Source organism: Camelina sativa, chromosome 10, assembly GCF_030686135.1.
Source record: "Camelina sativa cultivar CO46 ecotype springtype chromosome 10, ASM3068613v1".
Lineage (NCBI taxonomy): Eukaryota > Viridiplantae > Streptophyta > Magnoliopsida > Brassicales > Brassicaceae > Camelina > Camelina sativa.
Genome location: NC_141889.1, coordinates 4530030 through 4551820, shown reverse-complemented (window position 1 = coordinate 4551820; position 21791 = coordinate 4530030). Strand labels below are relative to the sequence as shown.

Below are 21791 nucleotides of genomic sequence, written 5' to 3'. Positions count from 1 at the left end.
CCACACCTGAATTAATACCTCGAGGGCCCAAATCATTTTGGTACCAGTGTCAAATCATGTGTGTGTTTTTTTTGGGTAAAAATGGATGCATCATGCGCTAAAACTTTTGGATAAGTTGAGTTAGTAGTAGCTAGTGTAAAAAGAAAACAAAAGCATTTTGTTTTTAGTTCACTTACAGGGAAGTGACACATCATCACCCAATAGTTATGGGACACAGACGATTTGACAACCAAAAAAATGTAACCGCTTAGTTGATGAGTGGATCGGAATATCGGATAAAATGGGTATGCACGTTCGGTGGTACATTTTAATAGTTATATGATTTATATATCCCGGGCTATAACATGGTTCGAGATCGATCTTGTCACATGCAATTAAGAAAAAAATTCTGCATGCATGACATGCAGATTTGAATTAGTATATTCTTTAGCCTACAGTATATATTACTGTATTAGAATGTATTATATTAAAAAATGAAATGTAATTAAAACTACTGCAAAAAAAAAAAACGGAGAGACGTAATCTCTTTGTCGCAACGATAATGTAATTGTGACCAAATCAAAATGCACAATGCAACGGAACAAACAACAATCTTTATACCATCTCTTTTGTGTGATTGAATACATGTTGTGCAATTTTCTACGCGTTGCTCTTCAATTCTAACTATATACGAATTAAAAAAAAGGAAAAATCTTGGAGAAAGAAGAGATAGAGTATTACTCTGATTGATGTCTCAGACATTATTAATTTAAGCGTTACTCTCATATTTTTTGACATTTCTCTTCTAAATTAGTCTTAAAAATTATCTGAATACCGGATAAGATCAGTTTTCTTTTCGCTTGGCATCAGTTCACTTCCATCACTCGCGATTGATGGAAGTGAATATTTTCCATAAAATATTTTCCTTTCTTGTTTGGCAACGGCGTTTTTGTGGTGTGTAATTAGGATCGTAAGTTGAAATGACAATATGTACCAAATAAATTATACAGAACTAAAACTTTATATAAATCAAAGTGACAAATTAACAAAAACAAAAACACATGTCACAAACGTTTGAGATTTGCTTTCCTCGCACGATCATGGATCATGTCAATAAAAAATATATATTGTCATTTAAATACGTAGAACTGTAGAAGTACGTAGAAATTAGAAATTAGAAAGGAAGTTATACGTAGTAGCTTTTATTTTAATTTGGAAATTCAACAAGGAAAATATATAAAAAAAGGCTTTAGCGTGAGTGATGTAATTAATTGAAAAAAGGAGACAAATGAGAAATTATGGATCTACCTGACAAAGAAAGGTGAGGAAGAGGAAAAAGAAGATAAAAAGAAGATAACGAAAGAGAAGCGGAAAATTAAAATCACAACAGATATCCAATCAAAACATAACCATATATGGATCAATAATTAAATACTAGTGAAGATTATATAGTTTTGAAAAGTGAACATAGTAAGTAACATTCTTAAAATGTTATTATCTATTGACCATAACCAAGTTGGGAAAGGATTTAAGGTGATCCAACGAAAATTGTTATAGAACAAAGTGTTCCTAACCAAATATCAGATTGGTATTTTTCATAAACCATACAATTGATAAAAAAGTAGTACAAATTCGTTATTTACTATTAAAAATTTAACGCGCGGTAGAGGAAAATAAAAAGGGGAAAAACGAAAATGTTGAAAGAATTAAGTGACAATTTGTCATTGGCCTATAGGAGGCAAATGATCTAGACCATTAGATCAAATCTCTTTGGCCAAGAAATATAACTCTACGGCTGAAATGTTTTTTAAAAGTGCATAAAATGCAAACAGTACTAGACTGGTCATTCTTCACTACTCACACACCTTCTTTCTAACAGATCTAGTGTTAGGCTTAGCTTCGTACTGGAGATATTCCAGACGTGAAGCACACACGGTTGCTGTTTGTGTTGGAAATCAAATACTGGTCGTTGATATGGAGAAGGTGAAAATTCCTTCGGTGCTTAAAGAGCTGTTGTCTAAACTCAACGGTAAGTAAACCATCTCTTATCTTAGTCTCTTGCCAGTTTAGATCAGAGTTTAATTAATTAGACGGTGACTGTGAAATTAATTTTTGTTTGTGTAAGATTTGAGGTTTTGGCGACCATATATACTCTTGTCATTTCTTTAAATACACATATATTGATTGTTGACTTGGACAGGTTTCGGGAGATCCATCAAAACTCAAAAGGATTTTAAAGAAAACTGAGGTGAGAGGATCAAATTAGCTATTTTTCCATTTGATTTAGTCTCCTTCAGTCTAGATCCAAGTTTTAATTATTGATTTGTGAAATTCTTGTTCATTTTTTTTTTTTTGGTTTGGACTATTTCTCTCTTTCTCATATACCAATAAAAAGAAGCATTTCGATTCAATAAGCTTAATAAATATCTGTATATTTAAATTTAAAATAAACCTCCACCAATGGACACCATCACGATTTCTCTAACTATTGAAAAAAAAATAGTATGTCTCACATGCTATTTTGTTGGCTAAAATGAAATCAAATTATTTCTCCAGAAATTAGTTTTTGTCTTCGTTCAAATTCTAATCTTTGAACTAGTCAACAATAGAAATAATAGAGTAAACGCAGAATTAAGTTATAGTATATATGAACCTTTATAAACTAATATTTTTTAAATTAATATTCGTTATAAATTAAAATATTTTTTTGGTTATGAATTGAAATGGTGTAAAAGTGACATAATTACATAAAATAATAAACTAATTTTTTTGAAATTTTATGTAAATATATGATCTCATAAATATCATAAATTAATAATGATATAAACTATATATATATATATCTAAAAAAATTTAATGAAATATGACTAATTTGTTGTTTGTCTATTCGTGAATTTGCATTTTTGTTGGAACTCATCTATAATCTTTTTTATTGCATCAAATTCTTTGTGTTGTTTAATCAAATTGCATCCAAAAATTATAGCGCGTCATAGACACGATAGTTGGTTTTTTACATGTAATTGGTTGTAAAAATACCACAATATCTTTTTGAACTTTATTATAAAGATGATAAAAACAATGTCTTCTAAACTATGAATTTCTAAATATTTCTTATTTTCATCTCGATAATCTATTAAACTATTGACATACATTACGATAGCCAAAATTATGAATTAAAACTTTTTTATAAAAATATGAATTATAACAAAACTATCATACTTTTAATAGTGAATGTTCAAAACTATAAAATAAAAAAAAATCTCTTTATAAATTAATAAATTTTTATGGTCTCAACCTTATTAATCTATAGAAGTTTTACTGTATACGCTTGGTTGGTCACGATCAATTAAAAAATTCAAATTAAGGAATGAGAGTCTTCATTTTATTTTATCAAAACTATTTATTTTATTGCCATTTTAGATAATTTTCTTCTTCCACTAGTAGTAGTACTATTTCGTATTTAAACTGAAATTTTGAATTACTCATATTGCCTCAAAACACATGTAAAGCCAGATAACCAGAATTAATTGATCCATTTTTAAAACAAGAAATAAAAAAAAAAAATTTATTAGAATATATCAAAACCATTTATTTTAAGGTTCCACAACAATACCAAAAAAATGTATTTTCTTTTATTTTGGTTTAACCACCAATTGCTGTTAAAAAATAAAGAATTAAATAAATAGTAATAAAATAGGATATGTCGTAGGTCCCTCCTCTCCGTAACATTGAGTTGTTCAGATGAGAGATGACCACAGCTGAGCTAAATCCACTGCCGTCTCGTTCCGTTTTTCTCGGTGTCGACGTTGGCACTGGAAGCGCCCGTGCGGGTGAGATCCCTTCTGTCTTCTTTTCTTTCCCTATTTATATATATATTCAATCTCTTCTTCAATTTGTGTGGTTCGTGCTTAGATGCGTAAGAGAATGATGCATTCTTGATTTGTTGGCGATGAAATTTTGATTTCGGTTCTAATATAGTCCGATTATTTTGTGTGATGTACTTGCACCGGAACAAACAATTCACTTGATAGCTTTTTTAAAGTTTTTTTTTTTTTTTTGCAAAAAAAGCTTTTTTAAAAGTTGATATTTTGATGCAGGTTTGTTCGATGATAATGGTAAGCTTCTAGGCTCTTCTAGTAGCCCTATTCAGATTTGGAAGGATGGGGACTGTGTTGAGGTAATTATATTAGTATAAAGAAAGATCCGAGTTACTTAAAAGTCATGACTTTATTTGTTATAGAGAGATTCATGATTGTTTTTTTTTATTGGAACAGCAATCTTCAACAGATATTTGGCATGCGGTTTGTGCAGCTGTGAAATCTGCTTGCTCTCTTGCTAATGTCTCTGAACTGGAAGTCAAAGGAATTGGCTTTGCTGCTACGTGCTCTCTCGGTTTGTAGTAGCATCTACTTATTTAGAACCCTTTTGTGTGTTTTAACATGGGAAACTTTACATTTTATAACAATGTGACTGTTGTTTATTGTTTGTAGTGGCGGTAGATGCTGAGGGATCCCCTGTTACTGTGTCTTGGAGTGGTGATTCAAGAAGAAACATTATCGTATGGATGGACCATAGAGCTGTTCAGCAGGCTAAGAGAATCAACTCATTTAATTCTCCAGTCTTGCAGTATTGTGGTGGCGGTGTTTCTCCTGAAATGGAGCCACCAAAGGTATAGGTTAATAAATATTTCTTGATTGAGAGTAGTTTGTGTGATTGCAATCTGCTTATTTGAGCTTGACAAAAACAAAAGACTTCTCCTTTTGCAGCTTCTATGGGTGAAAGAAAATCTTAAGGAGTCTTGGTCAATGGTCTATAAGTGGATGGACTTGAGTGACTGGCTATCTTACAGGTGCGCCACACCACCAAGCTTTTTGATCCCTCATATTTGTCTTTGCGGTCTCTGATTCTTTATTTTTTCCTGCTAGAGCTACTGGAGATGATACACGTAGTTTGTGCACAACAGTGTGCAAGTGGACTTATCTTGGCCATGCACACATGCACCAGATGACTGAGAAGGCTTCTCGTGATATGGAAGCGTGTGGATGGGATGATGAGTTCTGGGAAGAAATTGGCTTAGGCGATTTGGTAGATGGGCACCATGCTAAGATCGGTATGCATATTTTTCTTTTTGTTTGCTTTAGCTGTTAAGAAAGGCTCTTAGACGAACGGTGAACCCTCTACTTTTACCTTGTAACGATCTTATAGGACGAAGTGTAGCTTTTCCTGGACATCCACTGGGTAATGGTCTAACTGCATCCGCTGCTAAGGTAAGTTTTTTACTGAGCAAGCACTTTATTTTTTCTGTAGGTCTTAAGAGTATGCCTACTTCTTTGGTCTATATTTTCGTTCTCTTACATATTTACCGGCTCACATCCTTCTTTTTTTATTATTCACAGGAACTGGGCCTGTTGGCTGGAACTCCTGTTGGGACTTCACTCATTGATGCTCATGCCGGTGGTGTTGGGGTAATGGAAAGTAAATCAGATTCGGACTCCTTGACCAAAGGTAAACATACTTTGCTATATTAGTATAGCGTAATGTGATGTCTCAGTCCCTAATGATTGGCGTTTTCAGAGTCTGATGTGGATACCTTATGCTCTCGAATGGTCTTGGTATGTGGCACATCAACTTGCCATATGGCTGTCTCCCGTGAAAAGCTATTTATCCCTGGCGTGTGGGGGCCTTTTTGGTCAGGTACGTACACATATTTTATCTGTATCCTTTCTGTTTGATATATATTATCTCACTCTTGTTTCACCAAAACTGTTGCAGCAATGGTTCCGGAGTATTGGCTTACAGAAGGAGGACAAAGTGCCACTGGAGCTTTACTTGATCACATCATCGAAAATCATGTTGCTTCTCCTCGCCTTGCAAATCGTGCTGCTTCACAGAGTAACAAACCGAATCTGATATTTTTGACTATTTCCCTTCTAATTGTCGCTTATGTTGACATGACAATGGTTAAATGCTTTTGTGCCGGTCTCTTGCAGAAGTTTCTGTGTATGAACTGCTGAACAACATTTTGAAAACGATGGCTGAAGATACAAGTTCTCCATTTATAGCCTCCCTTACCTCAGACATGCATATCTTTCCTGACTTTCACGGAAACAGGTGACTAAAACAGAGAGATGCTGCTCTGTTTCTTCCCTCTTGAGTTAATATTGATTCAAAGCTGTGTGTCTTACAGATCTCCTGTTGCTGACCCAAATTCGAAAGGAGTCATATTCGGAATGACTCTTGACACATCCGAGAAGCAGTTGGCTCTGCTATACCTCGCCACAATACAGGGAATCGCATATGGTACACGTCATATTGTAGAGCATTGCAATGCTCATGGTCACAAAGTAAGATTTCTTCACACATTGTTCTATAGAAACAGTACAAGACATTCACTTTCACATGGAAAAAAAACGCCTCATATTTCTGTCTCTACATATGATGTTAGATTGATACACTGCTTGCTTGTGGCGGCCTTTCAAAGAACCCATTGTTCATCCAAGAACATGCTGATATAGTTGGTATATTACCTACCACACTTAATTATTCCTCTTCTATATTTCTAATCAGTAAAAAATCCAGGACGAAGAGTAATCTTACTGGATCGATCTATTCGCAGGTTGTCCAATTATTCTTCCACGAGAAAGCGAGTCTGTTCTCTTAGGAGCAGCAATTCTTGGAGCAGTTGCTTGCAAGAACTATCCTAGTCTCCATGATGCCATGAAAGTTCTTAACGCAGCTGGACAAGTAATATGCTTTTCTAACTTCATTGCTCATGATGTTATTTCTACATCAATCATGTTGGTTATGTTAACCACTTGTGATGAATTTCAGGTGGTTCATCCATCAGACCCTAAGATTAAGAAGTATCACGACGCCAAATACCGTATTTTCCGTGACCTCTACGAACAGCAATTGTCTCACCGTTCCATCATCGCCGAAGCTCTTGCATAGTGTCCTGATCAACAAAAAAACTGTAAAGTTCTCTGCAACATTTACCTCTCTTTTGCTACTTTTACAATAATAATAACTGGCTTGGATAGCCTTTCTTGACTTTCTCTGCATAAAATGCTACATAATGTCATGCTATATGTGGTTTTACTTAGACTTTATTCTTTCAAAAAAGTTAAATTTGGTTCAATAATGTCAAAGGTAGATAATAAAGAAGATGAAACATCAATATCCAACTACTGCTGGCTGACTTAGTTCCAAAAAAAATACACTTATTATCTTAGATTAAAGAGTGCTATTATATTATTGTTAACGAAAAGTTCTTTATTGTAAATCTTCTTACCCCAAGACTTTTTTGGGGTGGCCAATCTATAATATTAATATACCTACTATGCATAAACTATAACATTAAACACATAAAAAAAATACTATAATACATGCTTAATTATTCACAAAATCTAAGAATTCAAAACAAATTCAAATGTGGCTATCATAATCGAACATGTACACCACTTAATCATAGAGTTGACACTTTCCCCCTTATAATATTTTAAAAATCGTACAAACAAAATTCTCTTAACGATTTCAAGCTTATATAAAACCAAACCAAAGCAAAGATCATTTTTACTCAAGCCTCACCCGAGATGGCTCCTCCAAAACACATTAGTGGTGTTTCGGTTGTAATCACGACTCTCATACTACTTGTAACATGTTGTCATTGCGCAACCTACCAACAACAGTTCATGGGTCCACAAAACGCAGTAAGAGCTCGTTTAAGGCTCAAACCGCTAAAATGGGACGCTAAATTGGCACGTTACGCGCAATGGTGGGCTAACCAGAGACGCCGGGACTGCGCCTTGATCCATTCCAACGGACCCTATGGTGAGAATCTCTTTTGGGGTTCAGGCAAGAGTTGGAGCCCGGCTCAAGCCTCTTATGGATGGTTGTCTGAAGCAAGGAGCTATAACTATAGGTCTAACTCTTGCAACGCCGAGATGTGTGGCCATTACACACAAATTGTATGGAAGAACACACAAAGGATTGGCTGCGCCCACGTGATCTGCAATGGCGGTGGAGGCGTGTTCTTGGCTTGCAATTACGATCCCCCGGGGAATTTTCTTGGTAGGAAGCCTTATTGAGTTTGATCCATTTGTATATGTCAAAAACTCATGCGTAAAGAGGCTGTTCTTGCGTTTTAACTCTTCCTTTTTGTATACAATGTTATTTTTTTATTGGTTCCAAGTTTAACGAGAGATCGGTAAAACAACATAACGCATGTTGTCCGACATTTTCTTATGTGTGGTTGATGCGAGGGTCAATTCTTTTGGCTAATAAAGACTTAACATATTATATAACTATCAGATTTTGGACCGCAAATTAGCTTATGATCTAAACAAGTATATTAGACATTTGTTAACACTACGATATTCTTGGTCTTGGATTTGAGTTTTCTATGTAAGAAACTTTTTTTTTCTTATGAAAGGTTTTGCAAGTGAATTTTTTCAATTTGACAGTAAGCAAAAAGACAACAATTCCCAAAGGAAACAAGAGAGGAAACAAGAACTCTTAAACCATCCGATATAGTTAGATCATTCCTCCATTGCAACAGACATCACTTCCCGCTGTAATAAGATATAAGATTGATTGAGTTACATATCTTTACATCCAGGGAGAGCAGAATTGAGAATTGGAGGGAGTGGGAAACAAATGAGAGGATAATGATACTTACGCGTTCATCATCAGAGTTATGTTGTCTCCTTTAAGCAAAATCCTTCCTGAAATACAATATTTTGTGCAAGTTAGCATTACGAAAACAATGTAAGAAATGTGAACCGGAAATCTTGTAGAAGAACGGGTTCAAAGAGTCACACAATCAACTCACCAAGTGGTTTTCTAGTCTTCTTCTTGATGCTTACTTCCTCAGCTTCATCCAGCACCAAATTCATGTACTCATCAAAACCCTGCACAACGGGAAAGTTAAAAATAACGAAACAATGAAACAGTCAAAGTCAAAACTAAACAACTGTGTGATTAAAAACAAAAGATAGACCAAAGACATAACATTGATAAATCTTAACCATCTCTGTTATCATCTTAACAGCAATATGGTCAATACAAACACAGTCTTAGATATATATGATACACACCAACCCAACGAATCGAACTAATTGCTTTCAATAATGGCTCTCTTACTAATATCAGACAATGTATATACAATCTAGCTCCATGGTGTAACTAAATCAGTGGTACCAATCAAAGTTCGAACCAAAAGCAGAATTAACATTACGACAAATTCCAAATGTTACCTATCACATAATAAGTCTACCTCAGAGAAAAATATCACATTAGTGATAACGTATTCAATCTCTTCCTCTCAGGTTAACACAAGCATGTCAAATTGAATAGTTTTAGACTATCAACTTTTGCACACACAAAAAAAAAAAAAAAAAACTCTATCAACAAAGCCAAAAGCTTCAATTTTTAAGCTATGCCCGAAACAGGATATTAAGACTTACAGTAATACGTCCCTCAATCCTCAAATCTTTTTGCTCGAAAAGCCAAATCTGAATCCGAGCTTTCTGCATTATAAGCAAACCAGACTCTATAAGTAACAACATATCGATGGTTCACAAACAAACAAAAAAAACTAATCAGAGTAATCGTATAAACACTTACACTTTGGAGAAACCTGAAGATCAGATTCTGAAATCAAAAAAGTAAAAGAGTTAGTAATCTAAACAGAGCGAGATTTAGAGAGGAGAACACAAACAAAAAGAGTATCAAAATCGAGGAAGTTTACAATAGGTTGAGTCATAATCCTCTGAACTTTGGTGCTCGCCATGGCTGCTGAAGTTGGAACTGTTCTTCGGAAGAAGCTCGAAACTCACTCAAGAAAGATTTCTTAAACCCTAAATTTTGTTTTTGCAAAATCTGATTTTTTTTTCTCTTCCTACCGAGAGAAGAAAGGGCGAAAAAGTTCTCACTTTTCAACTTTGATATATTTAGCTTCTTAACCCTTGAAATCTTCACACTTGTTTCAATTTCCCCCCCCCCAATTAAATTTTTAATTTAACTATTTTGACCCTATAGTATCTGCCTGAAAATTTCACAAGATTTCAAAGACAATAAATTTTCATTCAAATAAATCCTTTGAATCTTAATTGTATATATAAAGAAGAAATGCTGAAACGTTATCATAAATTCTCTCTTTTTTCAATACATAAATACAAAAAGTTAAATGCTTCACTAGCACATAATAACACAACAACAAGAACAGCAGCATAAAGCTGAACAAAGGATCACTATTTTTAACTAATTGATCGACCAAGAAATACTAAAAAGAATCATATGCTTCTTTTTTTTCTCTTTTACATAAAAATAGAAATGAGTTTTCATCGATCATTCGCCGTTGATCATTAACGATTGAAAAGGAACCTTTTTGATCTCAACGAAAGTCGAATAATCACTCTTCATCGGTTGCTTCCATGGCTCACCATCCATTTGCAAGAAGGCATTTTTCCAATCACCTCCTCTTAGTTCAAATCTAATCGCAGCCGCCTAAACAACAATAGAAGATCAAACAAAACCGAGGTTGCACCGGTTAATTTAGAGAAGCTGTTGTTGAGTGTTTTTTCTTAAATACCTGAGCAATGTGCTTAGCTGAGATGAATTCAGCCATTACAAATGAAGCATGCCAACCTTGCTTTAAACCAAATATCTCTATCAGCCCGTCGTCACAATGCGCCTCCACAAATCCTCTCTGTTTATAAAAACCAATCTTGTTAAAGCTTGTAGAGAAAGCAATATATACCTAAAGGTTAGTGTTATAGATAAAACATTACCTTCTCTAAATATTTTGGTCTGAGATTACCCCATGGATGTCTTCCACTTCCGTAGTTGTAAAGATTCAATACCACAATAGATCTCACGCTATACAATACCAAACCACAGAGATAGTATGAACAGAAAGAGACAGAATGTTTTCTTTTGTTATTAACAAGCCACAAAGGCAAAGATATATACATACCTAGACTTGATGAAGAAGCTATAGACTTAAATGCCTAATTACAATAACGATATCAATTAGAGATATTTACAGCTATATGATCGTAAATGAATAGATAGCATTTCCTTATATAGCGAGGTTGTATTCATTCCAATACCCTCCCTCAAGTTGGAGACTGAGGATCGTGAAGGCCCAACTTGCCAATGAGACCTTCGAAATCCCGACGTCCTAAGGCTTTGGTGAAAACATCCGCAAGCTGAGACGCCGAACGAACAAAATGAAGTCGAATGAGTCGAGCTTTAGCTGCGTCACGCACGTTGTGACAGTCGAGTTCGACATGCTTCGTACGCTCATGGAAGACTGGATTTGCAGCTATATGAATCGCTGCTTGACTGTCGCAATGCAGATCAATCGGTTGGGCTTGCTGGACGCCTAAATCTTCTAACAAACCTTTTAACCATTTGAGCTCACGAAGTGTTAAAGACATATTGCGATACTCTGCTTCCGCTGAGGACATGGAGACAACATTCTGTTTCTTTGATCTCCAAGATAAGGGCGAGTTGCCAAGGGAGACAAACCAGCCAGTGAGTGAGCGGCGATTAACAGGACAACCCGCCCAGTCTGCATCACACCAACCAGTGAGCTGCAGGTCATTATCTGAACTTAAAAGAATACCTTGGCCAGGGGAACCTTGTAGGTAGTGTACCACGCGAAGAGCAGCATCCCAATGAGCATGTGTTGGTCGTTGCATAAACTGAGACAAGATGTGAACTGAGTACGTCAGATCTGGTCTTGTGGCAAGAAGGTAGATCAGGCGTCCAACCAGGCGGCGATACAGCGCGGGTTCAGCTAACAGAGGGCTGTTGACGCGACCAAGACTGTGTTGCTGTTCCATGGGGAACGTTTCAGGTTGACAGTTGAGAAGACCAGTTTCTTGGAGAATATCGAGTGCATAATTCCTTTGGTTAAGGAAAATCCCATCGGTTCTCCTTGTGACCTCTATACCCAAAAAATATTTGAGAGCCCCGAGATCTTTCATGTGAAAACAAGTACTCAAATACTCTTTGAACTCTGAAATTGAGTCTAAGCAGCTTCCCGTAATGACTAAGTCATCCACATAAACCAAAACATAAAGCTGAATAGCACCTCATTGTAATGTGAATAACGAGTAATCTCGATAAGATTGTTTGAAACCATACCGAAGTAATGCTGTTTGCAGTTTCTCGAACCAGCATCGAGGCGCCTGTCGAAGGCCATAAAGAGATTTCCGAAGGCGACAAACAAGGTTGCGTTCACCATTCTCAGGATGAAAACCTGGAGGCAGTTTCATATAAATTTCCTCATTCAAATCGCCATGTAAGAATGCGTTATGTACATCCATTTGATGTAAGGACCAATTTCGAGCAGCAGCAACCTTGAGTGTGGTTCGAATGGTAGTCATCTTGACCACATGGGCGAAGGTTTCTGAATAATCGACACCCTCCTTTTGGTTGTTGCCAAGAACTACTAAACGCGCTTTATAGCGCTCAATGGTGCCGTCGGCAAGATATTTGATTCGGTATACCCATTTGCATCCTAAAGCTTTCTTACCTTTCGGTAATTCAGTGATGTCCCATGCGTGATTAATGCCATGAGCATCAATTTCGGACCCCATGGCCGCAGTCCATCGCGTGTCAGTCATCGCATTTCGTAAAGTGGTGGGTTCGGTGCTGTGAGTAAGGGACATGAGAAAAGCGCGGTGCTATGGAGAGAATTCCTCAGAGGTCAGAATGTCCGAAATTGGGAAAGGACAGGTGGGTTCCGGCAAAATCGGACCAGCAGTCACCGTACGGAGCACAAAATCCTTCAGCTTAATCGAAGGTTGCTTTGCTCGCTGTCCACGACCCAGTGCTTCAACAGGTGCAGGTTCATCGTCGGAGGAGCCCTCTCTGTCGTTGGAATCGTCGGGCTCAACCGTGTGATGAGTATCAGCGGAAGAAGAAGACGATGATGTGTCTGCTGGGTTGGGCTCAGGCCCATGACTAATAGAGTTTTCTGGCTCATTTTATGGTGTTGGATCAAGAGACCCAGATGATGATGGAGAGTGAACAATGCCGTCACTAGGTACATCAACATCCGGAACGAGACTTGAGTCACCAATAGTAGGAGATGATGGGGATTCATCAGGAAGCCAATCACCATCTAAGTTGACATCAACTTGAGAAGCACCGTGAGACAGATCATAAGACGGAAACACACCCTCAACAAATACTACATCACGAGAGACAAAAATTTGCTCAGTCTTGAGATCAAATAGAGTCCAACCTTTCTTGCCAAATGGATATCCAACAAAAATGCATTTCTTACTTCTAGAGGTGAATTTGTCACCACCCCGCTGTTGATTGTGAGCATAGGCTAAACAACCAAAGACCTTGAGATTATCATACTCCGGAGCAACACCGTAAAGCAGTTCATAAGGGGTTTTTCCTTGGAGTAGCGCAGAGGGCGTGCGATTGATGACATAACCAGCAGTTAAAATGCTCTCGCCTCAAAATTTCACAGGTAGATTGGATTGAAAAAGCAGAGCTCGAGCAACGTTTAATAAGTGACGGTGCTTCCTCTCTGCTCTCCCGTTTTGTTGTGGTGTACCGACACATGACGTTTGATGAATGATACCGTGTTCAGCAAACATGTCACACATACACACAAATTCAGTGTCGTTGTCACTTTGGAAAAATTGAACTTGCTTATCAAACTCGCAAGAAACAAGTTTCATAAAGCGGGAAAATATATTCTTGACTTGAGCTTTGTCGTGGAGCAAATATACCCAAGTCCCGCGTGAAAAATCATCATCAATGGTTAGAAAGTAGTTGGAGTTGCAGGTACTAGAGGTGTGATAGGGTCCCCATACATCCAAGTGTACTAATTCAAATATCCTCGATGCTTTATTAATACTTGAATGAAACGTATCGCGAGTTTGTTTAGCTCGCAAACATACATCACAAGATGAAAAATCAGAAACTCGTTTACTAAGAACTGGAAGCAAATCATATACGCCATTTGACGGATGGCCAAGCCTCTAGTGCCAAATATCTTCGGCTCCATTGTTATTCATGCGAAAAGCAGAAAAAATTCCTATGCGTCGGAAGAGACCTCCTCGTAATTCACCTGCGCCAATCAACGCCCTCGTTGTACGGTCCTGTAACACACACCCGATGTTAGCAACTTGCATCACACATTCGTAGTCCTTTACGAGTTGTGAAACAGAGATCAGATTACAACGCAACTGAGGAACCAACAATACATTCTGCAATGAGAAATTATCATTGAAACAAACTATCCCTTTCTTGTCTGTTGTAGTCGTATGACCATCTGGAAGACCAATTTGACAGGATAGGATTGTTGTTATATCACTAAGAAAGGCAGAACTACTTGTCATATGATTAGAAGCGCCAGTATCAAGAACCCAGTCAAGAGAATTAGGCTTACCACTTAGTCGATTCGATGGCCCCTTGTTCTGGTTTTCGAGGAGCTGCATCAATGTCTTCCACTGATCATTATTGAGACCAGTGAAACCACTCCTTGAAGCTTCGGCGTTGTGATCTTCAGATCCTAAGACCTGCGTTGCATTAGCTCTTGCAACTCCCCCAGATCCACGGCCACGAACTGATTTGCCTCCTCTCTCACCCCACCATTGTGGATAACCAACCAATTGAAAACATGACTCCTTGGTATGGCCACGTCGTTTGCAATGAGAGTAGAGAAGCTTGCTTTTATCTTCTGGTGCTTCAAAAGGTTTTGCGAGTTGTACTGCAGCTTGCGTGCCTTGCTCCTCTCGATTCCTCATCACCGTACGTACACGTTCCACTGCTTTCACCTTGGAATAAACTTGATTCAGGTTTGGGAGTGGCTCGCTGCTGATGATTGTTGTGCGGAGACCACCATAAACCTCATCGTTAAGACCAAGAAGAAACTGATGCACCTTATCATCCTCTCTTTTCTTCTCCAACTGAAGACGCAAGTCGCAGGTACATCCACTGCATTGACACGTCGGGAACTGATCATAGTTCAACAGATCCTCCCATAGGATCTGTAATTTTCCAAAGTAATCAATAAGGTTAATCCCTTGTTGACGACAGTTTGCTAACTCAGCCTTGATCTCTTGAATTCTTGGCCCATTGCCTTCAGAAAAGCGATCTTTGATCTCTTGCCATAGATCCTTCGGGTTGTCTTTGTTACCAAGTGTCCTACGCACCTTTGGTTCGATGGTGTTGAGAATCCATAAAGCCACCATGGAGTTGACGGACATCCAATCCTCATACTCCGGTGCGTCCTCCTTTGGCTTCTCCACAGTCCCATCGACATATCCAAACTTTTTCTTCACACGCAAAGTAGATCTGATTGCTTGCGCCCATTCATCAAAATTTTCACCGGTTAATTGCACCTGAGCAATGATTCCGCCGGGATTTTCAGTTGCAGACAACTGATATGTCGAGTTAGTTTTTCCGACATCAGCCCCTGACTCGTTTCTCACATTCTCACTGTTCTCAACTTGTTCACTCATTTTTGTTTTGCCGTGATGGCTCTGATACCATGAACAGAAAGAGACTGAATGTTTTCTTTTGTTATTAACAAGCCACAAAGGCAAAGATATATACAGACCTAGACTTGGTGAAGAAGCTATAGACTTAAATGCCTAATTACAATAACGATATCAATTAGAGATATGTACGCTATATGATCGTAAATGAATAGATAGCATTTCCTTATATAGCGAGGTTGTATTCATTCCAATATAGTAACTGGTAAGTGAAGCCATATTTTTAGTTTTTATTTTTTAACCAATGATAAAGATTAGTTTATAAATTACCTTTTAGGAACATGGATCTCTTCCCATTCGGAGCAATTTGCTTTTTTAATGTGTATTTTCATAATGTTTCTAAGTCCCCTGCAAATTCATCTTACCACAACATGTCAACTTAAGGGAGAGGAGTTTTAGTAGAAGATGGAAACAAAAAGGCTTTTACTCTCTTCACTGGAAAATGGAAATGCTCTAACCTTAAACTAGGATCGCTGACACAAGGCGTGCAAAACCAACCCTGAGTGCAACTGTAACTTGAATAAATAAGCTGCAAAACCGAAACTAGTGTGATTCATAATATCATTACAAACCGAAAAAAACAAAACAGCTAATTAGTGTGCAACATAGACAAGAATGATGAAGATTCTGATCTATAACAACCTTATTTGTAACAGGGCCTTGAGCTAGGTATGGTTTCTCATTGCGAAGATGGTGGAATCCATATGCAACTTGAGCATCCATACCTTGCCAACACGAGAAAAAAACAAGAAATTACCACAAAAAGACTACTAATATGTAGAAACTTGTTAAGCATTTGGAAAGATAAAGTTGGTTTATTAGTACAAACCTATGCTAAAGTAGTTGTAGAACACTCCTTCATAGGACTTTGCTTTAGGAGGTATATCTCTGTCAGCATCCAAAGCCTGATCAAGTGCAGTTTCCTCTGTTGTAGGCTTCAAAGAATAAGGAGGATCAACGACTTCTCCAGATGGCATTGACACAACAATCTTCCAGCTATCTAATCCAGAAACGGTACCCAAAGTTGCTCGATGTAATGTTCTTTTCATAGCAGATCTCCAAGCAAAAGGGAATGAACCACCCCAACTAAAACTCCTGGAGAGGTCATTTCCTGTACCAAGAGGGATAACTCCAACGGGAGGAATATGTGATTTACCGTCATTGTGAAGCTCACCAAGACATCCAAGAACCCAACCAACAGTACCATCACCACCTGCTACCTATCATCATCATCACCATTGCCGCTAACTTAACAAATTTAATCCTAATTGCTAAACGTAAAGCATTCATGATGTGGAAGTATATACTCACCATGATCCGCATCTTTTCTCTGCATTCTCTTGCACACTCATCTCCTTTGGCTGCCAATGTCTCCAAGCATGCCAAACCATACCGTACAAATTCATGAGGCTTCACTTCTGTGAGATCAAATACCTGTAATTACAAATCCAACATGAGCTAACAAACTAAGTACCAAGTACCAAAAAGACACACCAAAAATAACTTCACAAAACTCCAAACTATGTCACACTTCAAATAACAACATAGATTTGCTTATAAAAAATCCAAGATTTAAAGTTTCCACTATTGTATGAGACAACAAAAGTTCTAACCTTCACTAGCAAGTACATCAACTAATCAACAGGACTAAAACAGTTTATAACTCCTTCAAAACAGAATGAGAGAGAAAAACAGAAAGCTTGATCATGTCAGAACAATAAGAATGTGGTAGCTCTCAGATCAGAGTGAATCCAACAGTCTTTAAACCTAATTCCAGATTTTTTAAGATCCTCTTCAAATAAGAATCCCACAAAAATCTGAGCTCAGCAAAATTAGTTAAGTAAAATGAGCTCATTGACCTGTTCGTCGGTCATCAACTGTTGAAGCCTCTGTTTAAGAACAGGACCATGACGACCTCCACTTTTCGGGTTAATGAACACAACCATTGGAGCGTGAGGAGCCATCTCCGCAACAGCGCCGCCAGGAAGTAGCAGCAAATGATCAGGAACCGCCGTTGAATCTTTCCGCTTGATACAATCTCTCATAGCGAGACGGAGATACTCAGGCATAGCTAACCTCCCTCGAAGCTCCTCCTTATCTACACCAACCCACGCAAGGTTAGCAAAACCGCAACCTTTCATCGTCACCGCATCTTTCTTCGCCGACGGTCGTGTCTCCGCCGGCACAAAATTAGTCGTCGACGCTTCTCCGACTGATCTCGGTGTCTCCTCCATTATCAAATCCTTCGAAGAAACAATTTTTTGAAAACCAAAAACAAAAATTGTGAAGACAAAACAAATAGACTAATTCAATAATGTCATATGACAGTTTGGTTTTGTGTCATTTTTTTACTATAAAGATTACTTTTCGAAGACAGAGCAAATCAAAACTGGTGTACTTCGATGTTCGTATTTAAACGTGTCTAGATTTCCCCGAACAAATATTGTTTCTTTTTATTAAAACAAAAATACCCTTTTTAGCACCCTGAATTTACAGAACTACCACTATTAAGTCTTTGATTTTTCTTGTGACCATTTTTCAAGGCGACTAACAAGGAACAAACTTATTTCTTACCTTTAAGTTTTTTTTTTTTTTTTTTTTTTGTGTGCACCTTTCTTTCCTTTAAGTTAAGCCACTAATATATCTGCAAAATTTGATTGATACACGAATATGTAAGTTTATAGAAAGATTGTATTAAATGCTGCTGTTCACGTCAAGATTAGTAAAAAAGGGTAAAAGGGACAATTAATGTAGCAGTGGGACTATGCCAGTATGACATATGGGCATATTTATGATTATTGCCCTACTTGGTGTGTGTGTGTGTTAGATCGTGAAGCTGTCCAAAATATTCATTTTCTTTTCTGGTTAGGAGATACGCATTTATATATTTATTGCATACCGTTGAGTTACATAACCATTTATTTGAATTTTCTTTCATTTGCTAGAGAGTAGAGACTAGAGTCATACATTATAATGTGGATAACAAAGTTACATATGCAGTACATTATTTCGACGACATTTATTTCCTCGTGTCACCTACCCGGCTTCTTTAAAACTTTTCTTGGCTTTGATTTGATGGAAACAAAGAGTAACTTGTCGATGGCGTGTCATTCTTACTAGCAACTGAGTAAAAGCAAGTATATTAATACAGTAATGGAGGGTGCCATGAAGTGTAACTGTGTGTTGTTATTTGAGTCAAGTCAAGAGACTTTGACCTTAAAGAGTTTATAAACATATATGCTTAAATTATGCGGCTAAATTTCACCGGTTTGATCCTAAATTGTGTGTTTTCGCTCCTTTTGTGTTGTCTTCTACGGACTCTCTAGTTTACTAAATTTACATATAACGAAATTTATATTTTAATTGGAATCAAACCGGTGCGGTTCTTGATTTTCTCTATTGGTTTAGTAGGAGTCCACTCACGTATGAGCCGAAGTGTTGAATTTTAGGATCCATACAACTGTTATCTTATTTTTCAAAAGCCCATTACAGCATATTGGTTAATGGTTTTATGGTCTAAATTAATAGGTGTAAATAAAAAAGGACAAAACTTCAATTCCTGTTTACTAATTCTCATACATAAGTTAGTTTTTATATGGACCAACATAACTATTTCCAGGATTTTTTTAATACATCCAAATGCTAATGAAATTCATTATTGTTAATTTGTTATTGGTTAGGCATCCTTTTCTAATCATAAATAAAATTTGGTCGCTTTCATATTAATTTCAAATTGGATCTTTCATCAATGGAAATTAATTAAATTGAGTAGATTAGCATATAGTGAAGATATAAATAGGTTGAGGTGGGAAAAAATATGTATATGACAGAAATGGAAATTGGACGACTTGCAAAAAGTTGTCGACCGTCAACGTAAGAGGGGAAGATGGTGGACATGTACCATACATTCACATTATCTGAACGTCAAAGTCGCGAAACCGCGTCCAAGAAAGGATTTTACGAGTTGAAGAAACAAATTCTAAATATTTCAATTTTCAACTCCTTATTTCTGAACGGAATCAAAATTGTTAAATTTCTTCATCTTGAAGAATTTAAATTGCAAGGACTAAAAAAAAAAGTACTACACGTCATGCTATAATCCACATCGACTCGTGCATTTGGAAGTAGCGGAACGAAATCTGTCGGCATTGGCATATGATGATATGAACCCAAATGTTCCAAACAAGGGTAATGCGGGTTTGAGGCTTCAGCTACATATATATATATATATATATATTAGCTTCACCGCTAGATTTTTAAAATGCTTAAGTGAGTTGGTTTGGGCTGCTTAGCCTTCTTCCTTAGTTCCTTTGACACTGAGGTTCGACTACTGGAATCTATAAAATATAGACAATAATGGACCAAAAAGTTGGCGTGGGATTTTTATTTGATCCGGATTATATTACTTAGAACTAAACTATTATATTTATATCGATTAAATTACAATTGCCTAAATCAAATTAATATTTAATCGATAGACTGACTTTTGGGTCTAATTTAGCGTGGTTTGTGTATAACAACTCGAGTCATGAATTCGGACGATGCTGATATTTTAATTACTCATGGATGCACATACATCCAAGTTTTGCATATGTTGTTGAAGTTACGTAATTTCAAAGATTAGTCTGACTGCATATCATTAGAAAATGGATAAATAAATAAAATTACTGTAATTAAGGATGTTTTGAAAGAAATAAGTATGGCATCATGTGACACTTGAATCACCTAAAGTACACCTAAGAATTTGTATTTATTATACAAGAAAGAAAAGCGAGCCATCGATGTGATTCGGCCCTACCAATAATGAACTTAATGGGTTTAGTTGAGATTTAAGAATAGGTTTCGTAGCTTAATGACAAATTAGTTCAACTTTTGAATAAATCCTTCTTTAATTCGCCTCTGATCATTGGAGCATCAAATATTTTTCTACATGGAGAGGCCCTGTCTATATGAAATATGATCATGGTTTTTTTTTTTTTACGTCAACTTATGGTTTAGTTTTCATTTGAGGCCAATTGCTCAAGTATCTTGTTTTTTTTTTCAGTACAACACCTCTTATTAAAACGTTAGCATTCCATCGCTTATTGTAGTAATAAAGATGAAATTCCAGTTCATGTTCATATAAAAAAAAGTGTTGTCGGAAAAATATAAGTATTGTTTGTCACCATAGTGGAAGAACAATGGGGTTTAAAACAGTGATGCTAATGTGGGGACTTTGTTTTGTTAGGTGTTCTAATGGACTCTCCAAAATGTCTAAATAGCTGAACAATAAAAAGATTCAGTGGAATCAATGTTTTCGATGGTCGATAAATCTTATACTATTTGGTAGTAAGTATAATTTTACACTAAATGGATTGCACTATTTGGCTTTAAGAGGTAATCGCATGAAATCAATACCCACAAGCTCAATCATGATGTGGCATTATAGTACTAAACAACAGAACATATGATAGAATTTGGTGAAATATAAATCAAAACGTTACACAAAAATAAAACATTATGAATAAAAACTAACTTGCTGAAATTTTTGTGTTCCAATGTTATAGCGCTAGGATGTTTCATTTTTTTTTCTTGAATTATGAATCAGAAAAAAGACTTTGGACAAGTGAAAAAACTAAATGGCGCTGTATGTATATATGATAGTCTCTATATGTTTAATAAGTAGCCTTTGACGAAGGCTTTTTCATCTGCCCATGATCAAGTACCTTATGGAAAAAGAAATCGCATTTAAATTTTGTGCTCCTTTAAAATGGAAAAGGTAGACCTTTTTGGGGAGTCCCTAAACGCGTCAAAGAGAATTCAACTTTTGTAATGATGAATGCATTGATTGCACAACTAGTCGGTACCTCTCATCTTTTATTGGCCTACAATATTATGGTGGAAAAAAAATTACTAGAAAAATTTGGAAGGAAACACAAAACTCGAACATTCAAAGATTTAACGAAATTAGAAAAGAAAGTGTTATATTTTCTAGCAAATGTTACAAACTTGTTTGTTAAAATAAAATAAATAAAAAATCCAAGAAAATCAGATTTCCTTTGATCACTATAGAAACTAACCTGTTTTTTTTTCTGCACACTACAATATTTTGTTTTTTGATTAGTATCATTAAATTCGAATATTAGGAAAAACACTAGTATTGTATGACTTTTGTGTGCTAACTTTTCTACTTATCGAAGGACAGAGAGATTAAGGGCAAAATGGAGATAGGCATCAAAAGACACAGAAGGTCGACAAGAGTTGTACGTGAAGTTGTAATAAATGCAGAAAGCTGAAACT

At 36.5% G+C, this 21791-nt stretch overlaps 3 protein-coding genes and 1 pseudogene across 6 annotated transcripts; 2 read left to right on the top strand and 2 right to left on the bottom strand.

The window, feature by feature from the left end:
- The first annotated feature begins 1741 nt into the window (after positions 1 to 1741).
- On the top strand, positions 1742 to 7117 carry LOC109124592 (uncharacterized). Its single transcript, XM_010434700.3, has 17 exons — positions 1742 to 2008; positions 2180 to 2227; positions 3689 to 3809; positions 4077 to 4156; positions 4254 to 4371; positions 4470 to 4648; positions 4746 to 4828; positions 4905 to 5089; positions 5185 to 5246; positions 5376 to 5484; positions 5554 to 5673; positions 5752 to 5871; positions 5970 to 6090; positions 6167 to 6323; positions 6425 to 6497; positions 6596 to 6723; positions 6811 to 7117. Exons 3-17 carry the CDS (start codon positions 3728 to 3730, stop codon positions 6928 to 6930), a joined length of 1737 nt encoding a protein of 578 aa, XP_010433002.2. The 5' UTR covers positions 1742 to 2008; positions 2180 to 2227; positions 3689 to 3727; the 3' UTR covers positions 6931 to 7117.
- A 321-nt stretch (positions 7118 to 7438) lies between these two features.
- LOC104717166 (pathogenesis-related protein PR-1 pseudogene) lies at positions 7439 to 8223 on the top strand (annotated as a pseudogene). The gene has a single exon (XR_015568327.1). The product of XR_015568327.1 is annotated as a pathogenesis-related protein PR-1 pseudogene (transcript).
- Positions 8224 to 8374: 151 nt separating this feature from the next.
- Positions 8375 to 9978, bottom strand: LOC104717165 (uncharacterized). The gene is made up of 6 exons (XM_010434698.3): positions 9728 to 9978; positions 9604 to 9630; positions 9444 to 9506; positions 8810 to 8888; positions 8657 to 8702; positions 8375 to 8549 (listed from the first exon to the last, which is right to left on the bottom strand). The coding sequence occupies exons 1-6, from the start codon at positions 9767 to 9769 to the stop codon at positions 8540 to 8542; spliced, it is 267 nt and encodes an 88-aa protein (XP_010433000.1). The 5' UTR covers positions 9770 to 9978; the 3' UTR covers positions 8375 to 8539.
- A 130-nt stretch (positions 9979 to 10108) lies between these two features.
- Positions 10109 to 18124, bottom strand: LOC104717164 (diacylglycerol kinase 7-like). Of its 3 annotated transcripts, none has more exons than XR_015568326.1 (9): positions 17372 to 18121; positions 16824 to 16946; positions 16342 to 16732; positions 16155 to 16237; positions 15971 to 16041; positions 15783 to 15872; positions 10770 to 10857; positions 10571 to 10687; positions 10109 to 10485 (listed from the first exon to the last, which is right to left on the bottom strand). XR_015568326.1 is itself a non-coding variant. In XM_010434696.3 (9 exons), exons 1-9 carry the CDS (start codon positions 17744 to 17746, stop codon positions 10327 to 10329), a joined length of 1485 nt encoding a protein of 494 aa, XP_010432998.2. In that variant the 5' UTR covers positions 17747 to 18124; the 3' UTR covers positions 10109 to 10326. The 3 variants fall into 3 exon arrangements, 2 of the variants coding, with proteins under 2 accessions (XP_010432998.2, XP_087325029.1); XM_010434696.3 differs by having other exon boundaries at positions 15783 to 15860; positions 17372 to 18124; XM_087468903.1 differs by lacking the exons at positions 10109 to 10485; positions 10571 to 10687; positions 10770 to 10857; positions 16824 to 16946; positions 17372 to 18121 and adding an exon at positions 10887 to 14111 and having other exon boundaries at positions 14402 to 15860; positions 16342 to 16728.
- Between the last annotated feature and the right edge of the window lie 3667 nt (positions 18125 to 21791).

Excerpts from the sequence above, each read along its gene's own strand:
- LOC109124592 (XM_010434700.3), top strand. The coding sequence starts at position 3,728 with ATGACCACAGCTGAGCTAAATCCACTGCCGTCTCGTTCCGTTTTTCTC. Across the intron at positions 4,649-4,745 it reads CTGAAATGGAGCCACCAAAG|CTTCTATGGGTGAAAGAAAA; the intron begins GTATAGGTTAAT and ends CTCCTTTTGCAG. Across the intron at positions 5,247-5,375 it reads TAACTGCATCCGCTGCTAAG|GAACTGGGCCTGTTGGCTGG; the intron begins GTAAGTTTTTTA and ends TATTATTCACAG.
- LOC104717164 (XM_010434696.3), bottom strand. The coding sequence starts at position 17,746 with ATGGAGGAGACACCGAGATCAGTCGGAGAAGCGTCGACGACTAATTTT. Across the intron at positions 16,238-16,341 it reads CTACAACTACTTTAGCATAG|GTATGGATGCTCAAGTTGCA; the intron begins GTTTGTACTAAT and ends CGTGTTGGCAAG. Across the intron at positions 10,688-10,769 it reads GACCAAAATATTTAGAGAAG|AGAGGATTTGTGGAGGCGCA; the intron begins GTAATGTTTTAT and ends TTTTATAAACAG.
- LOC104717165 (XM_010434698.3), bottom strand. The coding sequence starts at position 9,769 with ATGGCGAGCACCAAAGTTCAGAGGATTATGACTCAACCTATT. Across the intron at positions 9,631-9,727 it reads GGATTATGACTCAACCTATT|AATCTGATCTTCAGGTTTCT; the intron begins GTAAACTTCCTC and ends TTTTGATTTCAG. Across the intron at positions 8,703-8,809 it reads GAAGACTAGAAAACCACTTG|GAAGGATTTTGCTTAAAGGA; the intron begins GTGAGTTGATTG and ends ATTGTATTTCAG.